This window comes from Notechis scutatus, chromosome 6 (assembly GCF_049901735.1).
Source record: "Notechis scutatus isolate UNSWTSFEM ecotype Mainland chromosome 6, rNotScu1.2, whole genome shotgun sequence".
Classification (NCBI taxonomy): Eukaryota; Metazoa; Chordata; class Lepidosauria; order Squamata; family Elapidae; genus Notechis; species Notechis scutatus.
The window spans coordinates 66,218,238-66,237,866 of record NC_142014.1 but is presented as its reverse complement, the minus strand read 5'-3'; the positions used below and the strand labels follow the sequence as shown (position 1 = coordinate 66,237,866).

The 19,629-nt window shown below is 40.1% G+C and overlaps 1 protein-coding gene across 2 annotated transcripts in view; it reads left to right on the top strand.

Moving 5' to 3' along the window:
- NINJ2 (ninjurin 2) overlaps positions 1 to 19,629 on the top strand; it is a 111,726-nt gene that overhangs the window by 28,724 nt on the left and 63,373 nt on the right. The window contains exons 2-3 of one of the 2 annotated variants that reach the window (XM_087968578.1): positions 2,679 to 2,780; positions 2,869 to 3,390. In XM_087968578.1, the coding sequence (XP_087824704.1) occupies positions 3,358 to 3,390 (33 nt within the window). In that variant the 5' untranslated portion in view covers positions 2,679 to 2,780; positions 2,869 to 3,357. Of the gene's footprint in view, positions 1 to 2,678; positions 3,391 to 19,629 lie in introns of both variants that reach the window. The other variant, XM_026693536.2, reaches the window with a different exon arrangement.

Genomic DNA, 19,629 nt, shown 5'->3' with positions numbered 1-19,629 from the left:
ACACATGCTGCATTTTATTTAAAGTACACATTCTTTGGTTAATCTCTTTTTCTTTTTCACAATAATACTTCTCAAATTTGATTTTGCGAGCTACAGCAAACCATCAGATGCACTGTCAATTTTGCTTTTTAAACTTCTGCGGAAAAGTATGTCCTTTGGGAAAAGTGAAAGTTAAAAGATGGGAGGGCAGGGGGAGCCTTTAAATCCAAAGACTATGAAATGTAATGAACTTAAAATTAAACCCACATGATTTAAATCAACCAAACTAATTCAAACCAAAGACTACTTTTGTTCCAAGATTTTGTCTTCAACTTTATAGCCAGGCAAATATTTATTTGACTCCTGAAGATGCAAATAATATGATCATAAATGATAATTTATAGGATTTGCAGCTTGAGGTCAGAAGCCTAGAATAACTATGCAAATAACTATGCAAATATATTAGCTTCCCATATAATTTTGTCATTTAGCCATACTTATTTCAATTCTGACCTTATTTATAATGGTTATTATACATCTTCTTAGAAAATCTATATTAGCATTTTTACCTTAGCTTCTCTGAAACAGTGACCTTGTGCTTACAGGCCTAAACTAAACCCTCCCATGGAGTTACACCTTCCCCTTGGGAAAAAGCAAACTATTTTCAAAGCGGCTCACCAAAGCTCCAACAAGAGTCTTTAAATGTAATACATACATACATACATACATACATACATACATACATACATACATACATATGCTTGATACCCATGCTTCGCTACGAAATGATGTGGTCAGGCTTAGTTTTTGGGGAGGAAAATAAGAGGGAAAAAATTCTGCCTCTGCTTACCAGCATCCATCGGTATTCATCTGGCTAGCATCCTGTCAGTGTGTGAGAGAGCTGAGGGCTGTTTGGAAACTGAAACAGTATTTGCTGTGTGAGCAAGAAGGAGACAGCAAAGAGCCTGGGTGTGGCTTAGCTCAACTGTTCTGTACTAAAGCTGGTTGCTGCTCTGAAAGTGAAAGTGAAACTCCTCTCCTCTGCTTGTGTTTTGCATTTGGAACAGATTTCTCTTCAGGTGGGGAGTGGGAGTAGAATTCCTTAGTATCAGAGCGTGTTAATAATAATATATGAAATAGTAATGATCTGATGGTCATTTCGAAAAATCCTTTCTTAGTGAGCACCTAGAAGCCAAAAGGAACACACATGCCAAATTTCAAGTTTGTAGGCTTTACGCTTCTGGAGATTTTGTGATGATGCGTGAGGGGTATTTCGTTTTTAGATAGATATAAAGAACAGTTAAATGAGTTTCTGCAGCTATGTTTCTGGATCATCAACTTGGTTTTTCTTTAAAGTTGTTGCTCATTAGAACCTGATATTTTGACACTGCAATTTATATTATTTTGGTTTTAATGGAAGCTACTCTTGGAAATTCTGTATGTTGAAGGGACACCAATTATCAGTTGAGAAAAGAAGTAACAACCGATATTCCAAGAAGAAGAAAGCTCCTAATTCACTGAAGTGGACTGAGAGAACATACCAAATCACAGATGTGAAGTACTCTCCTTCTGATTGCTCCGTCATGGTTGGTAACTGAGAGTGTGTTCTACAAATCTAGCCAATAATGGTTTATTCAATAAGCTATTATTAAATATTCTGTGGTTTAGGGAAACATAAACCCAACCAGTAGGAGTTTTCCATGAAGGTCGCCAGGGAAATAATTTTAGGCAGCAGGGCTGAATGTAAAATTTCTCCTTGGGATTCTGGATCTCTGGAATCAAACCTATTGTACCATCTGTGCATGAAGCCATGTAGAATAGAATAGAATTCTTTATTGGCCAAATGTGATTGGACACACAAGGAATTTGTCTTGGTGCAAATACTTTCAGTGTATATAAAAGAAAAGATACATTCATCAAGAGTCAAGAATCATAAGGTACAACACTTAATGATAGCCATAGGGTACAATAAGCAATCAAATCATACTAGGAAACAGTCAGTATAAATCGTAAGGATACAAGCGACAAAGTTACAGTCATACAGTCACAAGTGGGAGGGGATGGGTGATAAGGAGCGATGAAAAGATTAACAGTAATAGTAGTGTGAATAGTTGAACAATGTTGAGGGAATTATTTGTTTAGCAAGGTGATGGCTTTCAGGAAAAAACTGTTCTTGTGTCTAGTTCTGGTGTGCAGTGCTCTATAGCATCGTTTTGAGGGAAGGAGTTGAAACAGTTTACGTCTGGGATGTGCGGGGTCTGTAAATATTTTCACAGCCCTCTTTTTGACTCGTGCAGCATACAGGTCCTTGATGGAAGGCAGGTTGGTAGTAATTGTTTTTTCTGCAGTCCTAATTATCCTCTGAAGTCTGTGTCTGTCCTGCTGTGTTGCAGAATCAAACCAGACAGTTATAGAGGTGCAGATGACAAACTCAATAATTCCTCTGTAGAACTGTATCAGCAGCTTCTTGGGCAGTTTGAGCTTTCTGAGTTGCCACAGAAAGAACATTCTTTGAATTGAGATCATATCCTTTGGTGTCCCTCTTGGTTGGAAAAGATAGCTTTAAGAAACATCAGGGAAAGGGGCAGGACTGCTACTTCTAAAAGTTTCTAACCAAGATTATCCACAGAGTGTGGTAAAAAGTCAAAATGGCGGCCACAGTAGTGATTCAATGATCCATCTTTTTTTTTTTTTAACAGGTGGCGCTTTAATCTCACCATGGTGGCTACCATCTCTAGTTTTGTGATGACAACCTATGGACTCTGCTGCTTCTAACTATCAACTGGATAATTTGCTGCTGGGTGGGTAAGAACTGGTCCCAACATTATGAATCTGGAGCTGGAAAGTGACTCCTTGCTGTTAGTGATTGATTTCTCTTGGTCTTTTTAGCGGCTGCCTGGAATAACAAACACACCGAGAGGGCCAGTCTTGTGCCATCTGCACTCCAACTCCCTCTAGCTGCAACCCGTCTTCTGCCAAAGGCTGGCTTGATCTGTGCCATGAACCCAGTGGTACATTTGCAGGTGTCCCTGAATTGCAACCCCAGTGACTTCATAGGACTCAGCTGGATCCAGAAGCTCCAGAGACGTGCAGTCATGGCTAAATAACAAGGAGGACCATTCAGCGTCTTGGAGACAATAAAGGCTTTGCGTGCCACTGCCTCCTTCACCACCGCTACCAGTCTCTCTCCTCCTCCCCCATTCCAATGCTGCAGCCAAAGCGAGAGTTGGACTCCAGGCAAATGAATAGCAGGTTTGTTCCACGAACTGCACTTTCCCTCCCACCCAGCAAATGCTCTGGAGAATCCAGAAGGCTACTGAGACTTGATCTCTTGTGTGGGTTCAAGAGGACTAAAGAGAAAACCTGGGGAGACTAAAGATGGGATCGGAAGGAGAAATGATCAACCTTCACGTGAGTGTTTCTTGGCCATGAACCAAGAGAGAGGATGGGTAAGGAGCAGGTCCGATTTGCTTGCTCCTCATTCTTCCTTTCCCGTTTTATTCTGGTTTATTTTGATGCTTCTTTGAGGATTTCTTTGCTCTCTCATTGGTGCCGATCATAGGATCCACAGCCTACGTCCTTCTTATCCAGGGATTGATTAACTTGCCCTGATAATAAAGTTGAGAGGCAGGGAGATGAAAGGAAAACTGTCAGGGCTTTCTGAAAAGGACAAGTAAATGAAGGCATGAAACCTCATTTTCCCTGCCCCCCCCCCCCCAATCAGCCAGAAAAGATGAGATTCCATCTCTGCTCTTTCTCAAAAAGCTCTTCTGTGTTTGATTAAGAAAATGCTCCTGTGAACCGTTTGCAGGAAAAGAAATAAATACAGCAATAGCTAAGCAAGAAAAGAAGAGAGATGAATGCCCACCTAGGATTCCTGAGGAAATGCAACCTCTTCATCCAGCCATTTGACTGCTTCTTAGTGTTTGTTTGACAAGGAACGTGTGCTTCCTCAACTTGGCATCCCTTGAAAGGGACAGGTTTTGGTCGATGGGCTGAATTTTAAGGAAAAAAAAAATCTACCTAGAGAAGTACCCAGCAAAACGAAGAAAGGGAGCATTCAGGTTTAGTGAAGAATGGTAGACCATAACATGACTTTAGGATATACTGAGGTTGCAATTAAGGTTACCTGGCTTTGGCAGAGCTAACCTTGTCTCCTGTGGAAAGGGAAGGAACAAACACACCCACTTTCAAGCAAACCTCAAATAGCCATCTGTCCCCCTGCCCCCACGCCCCCCTCAAAAGCAACTACCATCAAGGCAGTACAAAAAGACAGAAAGCATGGGCTCCCTTCAAATGGTGTGTGAGGGATACAACATTTGAATGCTACCCCATCTAAACTTTCTTCAAGTAGAAAACAACTATCTTAGGGTGTCTTGCAAGCAAGTTCTAGTCTTGCTTCTTTGATTTGCTACAATAGCTTTCTACTTTTAGGAAGGATGTTTTTTTAAAAAAAGAGTTCTTCTAGATGGGCCGTCTTTATGGACTTGATTCCATTGCTTAGGTTCCTACAAAAAACTGAACTGCAAACTCACCATTCCATCAAAAGCACACAATAATATGTTGGGTAGCCTGCAGTTCAGAAGGTCATTTATTTGCTTACGAACAGATTGTGCCATGTCAACTCTAGTTGACCAGTTGGAAGAAGCTGCTCATCCATCTCCTCCTATTGCAGGCCTGAATGTCGGTGGACTTAAGCTGTATTCCCAAGGAATTGATTTTTTTTGCCGGGGGAGGGGGCTGAATAGGTGCTTTAATCTAGTCATGGCTAACATGGCTTTTGCAACATGGAGCCCCCATTCAGGATATCAGTTATGCCTCATCTCCTCTTCAACAGCGAAAGCCTGACTACTCGATGGAATACTTTAAGATACCAGTTTTGAGCTGCAAAAAGCCAAATGGCTACTAATGGCAGCAAAGATATACATATAACTGGAATCTCTGACGCCACCCTGTGGCTATGTGGATTTTTGCAGTCTAGATCGGATAGCTCTAAATCATTTTGCTTGGACTGCTGCATCTTGCTGTAGGGATGTCTTTGAAGAGTATTTGCAATGCAATTTGTCCCAAAATGAAATTAATACTTAACTGTGTGGAATCATTCAAATGGAATACATCTCACTACTTGTTGTTTTAATTCTGTTGCTCTTGGCCTGTTTCTAGACCCAGTTAAAGGCCTGATTTTAATCTTAAAAGCCCCAAGTGATTCATATCTTGGCATCATTCTTCCACACAGATCTGCACAAGCAGCTGCTTTTTTTCTGCAGGTCCCTATACCGCCAGAGAGGAGATGTTTATGACCAGCAAAAATTTGTCAGAACTAAAAAGGTGATCATTTAGAACAGGGATGTCAAACTTGATTTCATTGAGGGCCACATCAGGGTTGTGTTTGACCTCAGAGGGTTGGGGTGGGTGGGACATGGCCAGGGGTAGCCATGGCCATCGTGAGCATGGCCAGTAGTGGGCATGGCCATGGTGGGCGTGATATGGGACTCGTGTCAGGGGCACCTGTGGTGGCCAAGTGCTAAAGCAGGACTTCCCTGAGACCCTCCCTCACTCTCATTATAACCTCTTCTCTTCTCTCTTCTCTTCTCTTCTCTTCTCTTCTCTTCTCTTCTCTTCTTTCCTTCCCTCTTTATTCTCCTTTTTTCTTCCTTCCCCTTTTCCTTTATTTTTCCTTCCCATCTTCCCTTCTTTTTCCTTTCTTTTCCTTTCCTCTTTCCCTTTCTCCTTTCCTGTCCCTTCTTGCATGCTCAAATGCAAAATGGGAAATATTTCTCCTTTTGTTTTGTTTTTAATTTGTTTTGATACCCTCCCCCCGTGTTCCATTTTCGCTGGCAGAGGCATTGCGGGCTGGTCCTTTGCTATTTCCAGGCCAGCCCCGTGGGCCATATCTAAGCACCCCATGGCCTGGGGGGTGGATGTGATCCGTAGGCCTTGAGTTTGACAACCCTGGCTTAAAAATATTCTGCCTCAGTGAATATGAAGAATTTCCACTGGCCCAGAAGCAATTCTGCATCCAAAGAATGGCTGGTTTCAAGTCCAATAAGTTTTAATTTCGCTTTAAAGGCCATACTATAACTTTACAATATTGTGCAATGTTTGCTGATTTACTCTTCTTACTGAAGAGTAAGACAGTGAATGCCCTCACTAAATCAATGCAAAATCACATAACAATTATTTTTAATATACACATCTATGTTGCAGACTGCTTCCTTTTTTGAAAACGATTGTTTTCAGAATTTCCCGTGGAAAGGTAATGGCATTAAATAAGTTAAATCTGGATATGATCTGAATTCCTATAAATAGGAAACAGAAAAGATATTTCCAAGAGATTTTTTCCCACTCCAGGTGCTTGAATCTTGGTGAGAACAGAGACGTCCTTGTCATAACACCTGTGTAGGAGAATAACTATGTTAAGAGCAATGTGCTTGCAATTTACCAGATCTACAGAAACTATTATGCTGGAGGGCTGGGCCTACATGGCCTTCCTTGAGTGCATCTAAGAACCATCTGGTTGGCCAATCTCATCAACACTCCCAATCTGGGCGCTGACTATATGCTGATGCCAGCACTGATGCGGATGTGCCTGATGGGGAAGGGCACCAAGCATTAGAGGGCAGAATTGTATCTATCATACAACCTGACTGCACTTTCTAATGGAGGCTGTTGCCTCCATTGTGGTATTTTTATGATTTCGTTATTTCTTATCTTAAAAGTATGTTATAATGCATTTCATGATAAATTGGACTAAGATATCCTATTTCTATTTCTATCTATCTGTCTGCCTATCTTCTATCCATCCATCCATCCATCTACTTACCTACCATCCATAGTGCGTTTCAAAAAAGTTTACCACTGGTTCGGTGGGCGTGGCTTGGTGGGGGGCGCTTTGCATGCATGCACACTTTGCACACGTGCGCCAAATGTGCCCTTTGCGCAGGTGCAGAGGCTTTCTGACTCACCTCCTGCAATCCTGCACTCTGCCTGTCGCTTCAGCAACTGATGCGTAGCAATCGGCTGTGCCGTGCAAAGCAGCTGCGCTTCAAAAGCAAGGAATAGAGGTCAGTATGGGAGCCCAGGCGGGTGGGTGGGGCCAAGAGCAGAGCGTAGGGGAGAACTGGTTCGATCTCCGTTGCTCATCGGTGCTACCGGTACACCAGAACTGGGCCTAACCTGTAGAATACCCCCACTGTTACTGTCTATCTGTCTGTTTACTATCTACCTACCTACCTACCTACCCACCTACCTACCTGTCTATCTCTATCCATCTATCCATCCATCCATCCATCCACCTTATCTATTATCTATCTATCTATCTATCTATCTATCTATCTATCTATCTATCTATCTATCTATCATCTATCTATCATGATCAATAATGAATAATAATATGAATATTCTATTTCTATCTCTGCAAGGGAGGAAGAAATAGACCTTCTGTCTTTTATCTGAAAGGTAAAGTCTTGGTTGACCCTGTCATAAAACTCATCCAAGTAAGTTTGAAACCCAGGTACAGATAGCCCCCATTTATCAACCTCAAGTGGGACCAGCAATTTGGTCATTAAGCGAAGTGGTGGCTAAGCTGAAGTGCTTATGATCTAACCTCAGCTTTCCTTTGCTTTACAGACCTGCAAAGGTCATAAATGCAAGGATCCATCATAAAGTTACTTTTTCAATCTCTCTGTAACTGCAAATGGCTGCCAAATGGGGTAATCGCTAAATGAGGACTACCTGTATATTGAGAATATAACTCCCAGAATTCTCTTCTACAATACCAAGTGGGAATTCTGGGAACTGCAGCCCCAGCCTTTCCTGAGGCTATCAGCTTTGGAAAGCTGAATTAATTTCTCTTTGCTGATTTAAAGTCTATCTTTTCTGTTGAGACCAATATTCTTTTTTGGCCATGAATATTAAAACTATGACTCACAATCTATGCTCTGTAATTGGCCTTGTAAGGAAATAATTAGTCAGAAAAATGTTACATAAGAAATAAGATTGAGAAATTTAAAACTGTAGAAATACCTGACAGAATAAATTGCTTCCTCCAATGGCCTACATATAGAATTTGTTGCTTTCCCCTTAGGAAATTGAAAAAGTTGCTCATTTCCTACAAACAGGGGAAAAAAATTAACTTAATTCATAGAAATAGTTCTTGGCATGCCTGCCAGGTTTGTCAATATACTGGGAATAAAGATGGTGACCAGGCTCACAAATGGGAGCTGAGACTATTTATTCTCAAGCATTTTACACCTGGGAGTATCTGTCCGCTCAATAGTAATTATTTTTGAATTGCAAGCAGAAAACTGATTCATAGGTTAACATTTGTCATGTTAACTGGAAGTCACGTATTCTCTAATGCAACCAACTCCATACTGAACTCATTAAGCACTCAAGGAAATTCCAATTTCCTAATTTGACAAGATATAATAAAGTAATAAATATTAGATTAAGAGTAATAACAAAGTGCACAGTCCAGGGGTTAATCAAAGCAAGCACTTCAAAAACTCAAGATAAATATAAGAAGTCCTGGTCCTTGCAGTGTGTGTGTGTGTGTGTGTGTGTGTGTGTGTGTACCTCTATCTATCTATCTATCTATCTATCTATCTATCTATCTATCCATCTAATTGCCCTCTGTCGTGTTCCAACTGAAATCACTGAGAGAGTTAATTATAGAAACTCATTCTGTCTAAATTGAAATTGATGGGATTAAACAATGCTTGATTTTGGCTGGATTATCCAAACATTCCATTTCCCCCTATTAAGCAAGTGGAAAGAGTGGGGAGGGAAGAAACACTCTCTGTGGGTTTGTTTGTTTTACAGTTTGCATGTGAACTCTCAACCTTTCTTTATGGTGTGGTATCTAACAAATATCCTAAAGGTGCCCGAAAGCGCTAAATCCGAATGCTTAAAATTAATAACGGGATTTTAGGCATTTTAACAGAGGATTGCCATATTTCACAGCACCTTATGTGTGTGAAAATTTGTAATACAATCAAGGGATGCAACATAGGAGGTTAATGCTCTACTACAAGGTTTTATTCACCAAAACTAGGGTAGATTATGTCTTCGCTCTCCAGCGTTTCTCTGTCATTGAGTATTAAAGAAGCACAAGAGATATTTCATCAGCTCTGGGATTTTCCAGACAAATCCAGACTGAAATGTACTCAAGATTAATCCAGATTCTTTTGATAATATTCTGGTCTATTTGTACAATCAGAATGTTATAAGCCCAAGCAAGTCTAAAGCTTGCAGATGACTAACCAGCAATTGCTTTTACTGGTCCCAGACTGAAAATGTAGAACTGTTAGCCAATCATTGTTTGCTTGCCAACCAGTAACTGACTCTCTTGCTCTACCACCTGAGAGCTGTGCCTAAATGCAAATCCATTCCCACTTTTTCATAAAAATAAAATAAAATAAATTGCTAGCATTCTTGCATATTTCTGCACTTAGTATAGCGGCAAAAATCCACTGCATTCAACATTTCTTTCTCTGCTGTATTGGAAGTTCTGAATTTGGCCTCCTTTATACAGATAGTTCTTGATTTACAACAGTTTATTTTTAGTGACCATTCGAAGCAAAACTGACACTGGAAAAAGTGACTTCACTCTTACAACCATGGCAGTACCCCCATGATCACATGATCAAAATTCAGATGATTGGCAACCGACTCTTTATAATGCTTGCAGAGTCCCAGGGTCATGTGATCACTGAGGTAGTATTCAGCAGGTTCTGACCAGTTCTAGAGAACCGGAAGCGGAAATTATGAGTAGTTTGGAGAACCGGCAAATACCACCTCTGACTGGCCCGCCCCCATCTATTCTCTGCCTCCCGAGTCCCTGCTGATCAGCTGGGTCTTCTTTTGTTGCTCTGCACAGGAGAACGGTGCTAGAAAGCAGGTTAGTGGGGTGGGGAGGGAATAGGATTTTGCAGTAACCTTCCCCCAGGAGTGGTGAGGGAATGGAAATTTTACAGTACCCTTCCCCTGCCACGCCCACAAAGCCATACCATGTCCAGAAAGCCATGCCCACAGAACCGCTAATAAAATTCTTTGAATCCCATCACCTTTTGCGACCTTCTGACAAGCAGAGTCAATGGGGAAGCCGATTCACTTTACAATCAGGTTACTAACTTAAGAACCGCAGTGATTCACTTAACAACTATGGCAGGAAAGGTCATAAAACAGGGCAAAACTCACTCTTAACAAATGCCTCATTTAGCAACAGAAAATTTGGGCTCAGTTGTGGCCGTAATTCAAAAGCCACCTGTACAACTTCAGCATGGCATCGTAAGATCTGAGACATGTGGAGATAACTCCCTCCAGCAGAAATACGAAGTAGCTTATCAATTATAAAGCAGGGATGTCTTGCCGATTCCAAAGTTATGTTCACTGTCTCGAATCCACACTTCCTTTCACTGGGCCCAAGGACAGATCAACATTGTTTCTCACCCAAGCCATTTCTTGCAACATTTACTGAGGTACAGAATTCAATTTCAGCTCACCTCATTCTCAGGACCATATTGACTTTAGGTCTGAGATACCTTTGTGCATTTAGCCCAAATCTGAAAAAAATGTGACTTTAAGTGGGACAAGAACTTTAAATTAAGAATGACTGAACTTAAAATTGTAGGAAATCTGCTTATATGCAGAGTGGGCTTAAGAGTGAATCTTAGTATTTTACTAAAAATTGAGTCCTTAGCATAATGACTAGATCGCATTGAATTAATTTACAAACAAAAATATGTATGGTTCTAAGGGCCAGCTCACATTCTCTTTTTGCAATTAAGTTATGGATACCCGCATACAAAAAACAAGATCAGAACTTTGGTTGTTTAAAAGTTCGACCCACCAAAAATCAGGAAAGAAATGCCTTTCTGGTTGAAATTGATTTCTTGGCCTAATCTACCTAGTGGAGCTGAGGAACAATGAGGTTAATGACAGTGAAGGTAATTGCAAGTCATTTTCAAATGCTTTTAAGGGAAAACAGAAGTGTAGAAGTTTCCAAAGTGCTACCCAAAACCCAATTATTTATTGTTTGGTTTTAGGTTGCTTCTTTGATATTCCCATGTCCATCAGTTCCAGGAAGTAGGAAGTAATTACTATTTAAACGTCTATTTTGATACAGTGAAAGTAACCAGCTAGGACTAGTTGTTTTGACAAACCTCAGAAAAATATCTGAAGGAATATTCAGATAACAGGAATTCAACTGGTAGCTTGTAGCCAATATTGGCTCCAATTCTATTTATTTTTAAGGCCTCAATTGGACTAGCTCAAATATCTCTTGGTCCTGGTTATTCATAGTGCTGGTTGTTGGTCTGATAAATTGTGCCAACTTTCTTTGGTTCGCACTATGCCATAAGTAGATTATGCAGGACATATTAAGGGCCTATCTGTTTTCACTGGTCTTACTCCAGAATGAAAGTGTATGCAGTGTGCATGTATACAACACTGTATACTTATTTCCCCGTTAAAAGAATTTCTTGGCATCTGTGGCTTTAAATGTGTGGCTTCGGAGCGGTTACAAAATCTTTGCCTTGAAAGCAGATTTGTTTGTATCTGCAGGAATGGCTAATTCCTGCATGCTTTCTAGTACCGCAAAGCCCTTTGCCCTTATTTAGTGATATTCCTAGAAAAAGTGCTGACCGACTTGTATTCTTCTGCTAGTTGATTTAGGAACGGTTGTCTGAGGCTTAACTACAGGCAGCGGCATGGATCTGTGATCAGAATTCCAGATATCTTTTTATAGCTTCAAAAAACATTAGAAGAGATGGCTTGGACTGGGGTCCCCAGACTGAAAAGAGAGGCTGAATACTTTGAGGAGAGCATTAAAAAGACATAGACACATTGAAGAACGTAACAAAAAAGCTGCACTGGAGAATATATTTCTGTCAGCATATAGAAGATGATAGTAGATCCAGAGAAAGTTGGGGGAACATGCAGAAGAGGTTGAAGGAAAGCTTCACAGGGTATGTAGAAGCAAGTGAAGCTGAGGAGAAACTCATCGGATAGCCAAATATCTAAGGTGACCAACTTTTTTTACAATGAGAAGGAGGACACAAATAAATTGAAGAAAAAAAAACAAAGCTACTTGCGCATGGTGCACTCTCTCAAAACAATTCTGTGTGGACTGCATGTGTCTCATAATCGCATCTTGCCGCATTGTACTGAGCTTTGACGAATCATCATGTCAAATACAAATACGTCACATCACACACAATGGATCGGATCGGCATCGATCAAATACGGAGATTTACAGATTAGTCTTCAAATATCAAAAAGGAGGACATGTAGGAGGACACTTTTCGAGAGAGGACAGAACTTACAAAAGAAGGATTGTCCTCCCTAAAGGAGGACAATTGGTCACCTTACAAATATCTGATGTAGCCAAAATATTGAGCCATTTGGATCTATAGCCAAAGGATTGAGAGAGTTTTGTCTTCAAAAACAATCCAATTTTCTATGTTTAATAAATCAGGGAGCGTAATCTGCACCAAGCTTTATATGGTGCTCATACATCAGTTCCGTGATCCTGCACACCACCATTTCTATTTGGCATCTGAATGGATTGCCTTGCAAAAGGAATCCCTCTTTTTGGCTGGGAATCTGGCCTCTGCGAAGTCCAGGTCTGACAGGTGACCTGGGTGAAACTGACATGTCCCCGTCAGTTCCGGCTTTTCTTTAGCAAGGGAAATTGAGGGAGGAAGAGAGTTTGATGCTGCAAGACCTGTACCAGATTGGGGCAGGGCAGAGAATTTTGTTCTTTGTTCTCTGCGTTGCATGTCAGTGGAAGTGAAAGCAGCCATGAATCATTGGTGGTGAAAGAATGCTGTGAAAGTGCCCTAAAGGATATAGTCACTGCAGGCCTCTCCAAGGAGAAGTTTTTTTTTTTTCCTCACTGCAATTCCAAATTTGGAAAACAAAAACATTAGGAGAGTGAACAATCGGAATGAAAGGTGTAGGCCTGAGAAAACATTGAGATAACGTCATGGGTATTCACACAAAATGGCTGATATGTGTTGGCCAGTTAGAAAATACCCACTTATTAGAAGATAATGGTAGTTCACATGTCTTTCCATCCTCCAAGGCAGAGTTCCCCAACCTTTCTAGCTTCGTGGACCAGAGTTGGCAGGGAGGGGGTATGGTTCCGCAAGAGTGGGCGGCAAGCATATATGCATGCTGCTTTATTTGCACAAGTGGTGGGCAAGGGCCTGTCATGCAAAGAGCACACGCACACGCACTTACCCTCTGCTTGTGCAAGAGGGCATGTGCGTGTGCTCACCACCACTTCTGTGGCCTGGTTCCAAACTGCTCAAGGCTTGGAAATGGGCTGCGGACCAGAGATTGGGGACCTCTACTCCATTCTTTTTCACTTCAGCTAACTTTTTTCCCAAGTTAATTGTTTTATTGTATTATTCAAATAGCAATAGCACTCAGACTTATATACTGCTTCACAGTGCTTTACAGCCCTCTCTAAGCGGTTTACAGAGCCAGCATATTGCCCCCCAACAATCTGGGTCCTCATTTTGCCCAACTCGGAAGGATGGAAGGCTGAGTCAACCTTGAGCCTGGTGAGAGTTGAACTGCCAAATTGCAGGCAGCCGGCAGTCAGCAGAAGTAGCCTGCAGTACTGCATTCTAACCTACATTCTAACCACTGCGCCACCACAGCTCTTGTAAATACCAACAACACATTATAGAATATATGTAATAATTGAGAACAGTGGTGTTTATAGAGTGGAAATCGGAAACTGTTCACACTGATGATTTAAATAAATTTAATCTTTAAAGATGAGGAAAAGGTTTATAGGTTTAAAATGTTAAATATCATACTTAGCTGCCAAGAAAGACACTCTTAAGTCTTTTTCTCCCTAGGTTGATGGGCACACTTCCAATTACAGAATTGGGCTGTATCTATCCATGAGGGTAGCTGATTGGATAGAGAAGATCTTCAACCTCAGGCTGTACATCATCTTAATTTTAGCTTTTCTAATTAAGTTTTTCTAATTTTGTTTTCTAACATTTTAAAAAAACCTTTTTATTACATTATAAGCCACCCAGAGTCACTGTATCATTGAGATGGGCAGCATAGAAATTATATAAACAAACAAACAAAATGCATATTTTTTTAAGGATACCTCTGTGGCTTACATGGGTCTCAGAGCCATTATTTTAAATAAAGTTGATACTAGAAAGTGGCATTTGTTTTCCTTAAAAACTTTGCCTGCCTTTCCTTCCTTCCTTCCTTCCTTCCTTCCTTCCTTCCTTCCTTCCTTCCTTCCTTCCTTCCTTCCTTCCTTCCTTCCTTCCTTCCTTCCTTCCTTAAGTTAGGAGCCTGATAGGCAAAAAGGGAGGAATCATATTTGCATTGGGAAAAAATAGAAGGCAACACTTATGTGTATCCTTTTGAGTTCCACTGACAAAAGATGAGAAACAAATCTTAGAAACAAATTTTCTGGCAAATTTCTCTTCCATATTCATTTTCCCCACAATCTTGTTGATTATTAGGGAATATCTTGTCCATATAATAATTATTTTAATTTTAAAGCCTTTATGACCTTCACCCTGAATGGCTTCTAAGTGGCTTAAAACCTAATATCTGTCTCTAGTCAAAATGGATACCTGTTGGCTTATATAGACACATCCACATAACTTCCCTACATTTTCTTATTCTGGGATTTCATTTTGGGGGGGGGGGGAGATCCAAAATAGCCAACAACCTTGACTTTTCCTGCTAGTGTCCCATCCAAATACTAATCAAATCAATAAAAAAATGGTGCCTTCAGATTTAGCATCGAACGTGTCATGATCCAAATGTACAAGGAAAGGAAAGAGAAAGAGGGGAAGATCTGAGAATGTTCCTTAAAAATATAATATCTACAAAGAGGAATACTTCAATGAAGGTTGACTTCATTGTCAACCTTCATTCAGCTTAAGAGATTCTCAGTGCCGGGCTCATTCAGGGGCCTTCTGCCTGTAACAAAGACTAGACTTTGTCTTGCTTAATCTGTTTAGGAGGGTCTCCGTTCGACTGTTTCCTCTTCCTCTTTGAGTCTAAGCCAAACAGGATAATTTGTTATGTTAAAGTATTTGAGCAGGTTTCCCCAAGTTCCAAGCCAACATGGCTTTTGGACGCCTAAAGAAAAGGAAGGAAAGAGACATTGAGTTCCATCTTTCATTGTGATTCTCCAGGTTGCCACTCTCCTATATGAGCATCTGTTTTCCATTGTATTGTATCACAATATTGATATTGGCTACCAGACAAAACTGTACAATAGATAGGAAACACTTCTTCAAACTATATATTTTATTATAACAGCATGATTGCCAACTAATGCAATTTAGAAAATAGCACTTGTTTTTTCAACGCCTTTTAATTTTCCACTCTCTTCACTTTCAACATTTCAAATCTATTGTAACTGATAGCCTTGGTTAAAAGTATAATATATGCAAACTTTTAATTCTTAGTCTTTTTACACCTACAACTATTGTTCATGTCACTATGCCTCAACCTAGCCAATAGAGAGCTAAACATAATAATAAAGAGCTGAATTAAACCAAAACATCTGAATGAGGTAGATGGTCTTTAATAAACTCCTTTTAAAAATAGTATGTTCCATTAATATATTTAATATTTGTGTTCTAGTCTTAGCCAGGGGAACCCATGAGGGGATTTTAGGCCAATCATTATCTTAGGATCATTTTCATGTCCTCCTAGTCACAGAATGAACATACTCTGGTAACTATGACTTCATGGCATGGCCTTCATTTCATCTCAAGCCCGCAATTGAGGTGGCTGTCTTCAGCTGCCTCAGTTTTAAAGTACTGTTCCTGTTATCTTCAGATATCATTTTTACAGCAGTCTAGTATGCATATAGATTATGCTATTGATGATGTGATAAATGGTTGAGATCTAACCATAGCTGCTTTAAGTGGCTGCTGGCACATTTCTTCCCCTTGACAGCCATTTTGACTGAGGCTGTAAGACAAACTAGCCATCTGGTTTTTGTAGAGGCATCTTGCCAAGAAATGGCTGATCAGTATTTTCTGAAGTGATTGTCAGATCTCCTACTGACTTTTCATTTTGTCACTTTTTCTACTGATAGGAGCAGTATATTTTGCCTACTGTACTGCAGTGGTGGGATTCAAAATTTTTTTTACTACCGATTCTGTCGGCGTGGCTTGTTGGGTGTGGAATGATTTGGTGGGCATGGTTTAGTAGGCGTGGCAGGGCAAAGATACTGCAAAATCCCATTTCCTCCCCACCCAACTAACCTGAGAATAGATGGGGGCGGGGCCAGTCAGAGCTGGTATTTGCTAGTTCTCTGAACTACTCAAAATTTCTGCTACCAGTTCTCCAGAACTGGTCAGAACCTGCTGAATACCACCTCTGGTGTACTGTATGTATTAAGTGACATGCTGCCAACATCATTCATTTGCAGCAATTGTTGTGAGCAGACTTAATTGTTTCTTGACTGCTTCCTCTACTTCAGTCTGGACCTGTGACCTGTCAGCTGGGCTAGTTTTTTGAACCTGGGTTTAGCTTCCTTTCAAGAAAGAGCTAAATCTGTTTTTAGAAACAGTCTGTTAGACAACAGGCAACGAAAGCCTCATTGCCTACAACCTGTTACCAAACAATAGTATCTAGACTAGCTGATAAAAGTCTTCACCTAGGCTTCTCCATACTTGTCCATCCCATAGTAAGGAAAGCATTCAGCAGCTGTTTCTCTTGTAACTTGGCGGGAGGGATCAAGGCCATGGTTTTTCTCAACTTTTTTTCTTCTATTCAATCATATCTGATTCTCAGAGATTGCCTGGACAAGTTACATTGGCAGCATTTTTTTTACAGAAGTAGTTTGCCATTCCCTCTTTCCTAGGGCTGAGAGAAAGTGACTGGCCCAAGGTCACCCAACTGGCTTTGTGCCTAAGGCAGAACTAGATCTCACAGAGTCCCAGTTTCTAGCCAGATGTCTTAACCACTTCACCAAACTGGCCCTCTTAACAATAAATAACAGTGTTAGCAGTACTTAACAGTAAACAAACTGTAAGTATTAACTAAATAATACTTCATGTATTATAATAGCAAAAACAGCATCAATTGCTGTCCTTGTTACTGAAGCAGCCTGGGCAGCACAGTTTATTTTGAATTTCTTTTCTACTGGCTCACAGACAAGAAGAATATAAATAAATATAATTTTGAGTAGTTTGGATAACCTGACTGGCCCCGTCCCCATCTATTCTCTGCCTCCGGGTCCCAGCTGATTGGCTGGGTCTTCTTTTGTTTCCCTGCACGGGAGAATGGAGCTGGAAAGCAGGTTAGTGCGGTGGGGACGGAATGGGATTTTGCAGTAATCTTCCCCAAGGAGTGGGGAGGGAATGGAGATTTTCAGTATCCTTCCCCTGCCATGCTCACCAAGCCATGCCCTCCAAGCCACGCCATGCCCACCAAGCCACGCCCACAGAACCAGTAGTAAAAAAAAATTGAATCCCACCACTGAGGCAGGAGACTAGCATATTCTGTGGTTTTCTTTTTTATATATATAGAGGGAGGACGTTGTTGTTCCAGAACTAGCAGAAGCTCAAAGACAGGGCACTGTTTTTAATCTTCTTTCTCCTTCTCTGTGGCTGAACTTCGGTTGACTTACAGTGATCACTTCATATTCTCAGTGTTTCAAGTGTGATTTTGAATCACTTCCAAACTGCTCTGTAGGAACTGGGAACTTGAAAAGGGTGGCCCCATGAAGTGCCTTATCTTTCATTCAGCTGGTATTGCTGCCATCTGCATCTGGTTCTTATTTGCATTTGTCAGCCTGCATTTTCCATCAACTGGGCCAGTGACAGGAAGATGGTCTGGAGAAAGCCTTTCTATCTCTCTGGGCTTAGCGTGGTAACAAGTTCCTGCTTGGACACTTGTTAATTATAGCTAACTGCCAACTGATGAGCTATGAAAGTACTTGATTAGTGAGAACAACGGACTGGACTAACAAATATTTGACACCTGAATCTGGATGCTATTGGTAGGCTGCCAACACTGTGGATAGACATTCTAAGGAGGAGATATTTTAATGAAGCTGCTGCTGTTGTTTGATCATTAAGTGGAGTTATCTTCTACCACTGTAGCAACTATGCCACACAAGCTCTGTCTACATGCTTCCATCTAGGGAAGTCATTTTGTTAAGGGAATGAAGGAAAGGGCTCTCTTATTGGAATTCAATTTAAGATTGTGGCTGATACTTGTGAGTGGCTAGGACAGACTGGATTTATCTACCAAACTTGCCTACAGTAATTAATTGATGCATATTTCATCAATCATCACGAGCTTTGCCTAGGGCTGTTCCAGAATTACTTAAAGGAGGAGTCTCCAAGGTGGGGTGTGCAAGACTAATCACTGGGGTGCAGGAAAATGAAATATTAGAATTCCTGTTTACATTCTTTTATCTAAAAAAAACAAAAAAAAACCCAGCTATACTAAATATATAGAATATAGAAAATAATATATCATTGGGTTATGTTTCATAATTATAGTAGTGCATATATGTAATTTATAAATATACTATAATTGGGAACTACATGATGAAAAAGATTTGGAAACCTTAAGCCATGCAGATTGTGTTTGTTCATACTTTTATGTCAGAGAATGCTGTTGTTATCCTCTCTGGATCAATTTTAATACTATGGAGCTTCCAGAATCAAGAAATAATAAAAAATAATTTTACTTTTCATACCATGCTGAGCATCTCTAATTAGGTATTGGAAATGTAAAGCCAAGAATTAATTTTAAAAAATTTAGCATAAGCTAGAAATCACATTTTGAAGATTACCATGAATAAATCGTGGTCCTGTCCACCATTAAACCTTCCAAACAGTCTCCAGTGTCTTTTTCCCCATTTGGAACTGAACCCAGAAGGATATTTCTTCCAACAAGCTAATTAACTCTTGCATAAAAAATGGAAAGACAATTATCAGTCAAACATGATTCTAGCAATTACATCCATCCATCTGTGTGGTTTTCTAGGCAATGTTACAAAACAGGTTTGCCATTTCCAATTTCTGATTTTTTTTTTTTTAAAAAAAAGCTTTCCAGACTACTTTACAATATGATATTTTTTTTATTAGTTCCCTATCTAGGCACTTATCTGGCCTAACCTGACATAACTTCTGAGCTTAAACAACTCCACTCAAGCACTATCACTTACAGAAATAGCCATTCTGTTGGATCATTGTTGGTTTCCCTTTTCCCCCCTAAATTAAGATTGTTTCATTACATCATAACTGCAAGTAAAGCATTATAAAATACAACTGATAACTGAATGCAGTGGTTCTTATGCAACAGAAACCAGAAATTGTTAATATTATGAAGTTTAAATACATTGCACCTTGAAACCCAAGCGAAGTTTAAATATAATTTCAAAAGTGTTAATGACCACAAGGTTGCCTAAATTATACAATTAATGCTAAGTATCACATTAATTTTGATGGTCTCATTCTTGTTCAGCTTGATTCCTTTTTTTAAAAAAAAAAGTTTACAGTAAAATGGGTTTGTAGGTTTGGACAAGTTTATCCAAATATGCATATTCATGTCTGCAATTCTGCCCACTGCGCATTCGTTTTGGGCAACAAAACAGCTAATGTAAGTTGTACACTTGCTCAT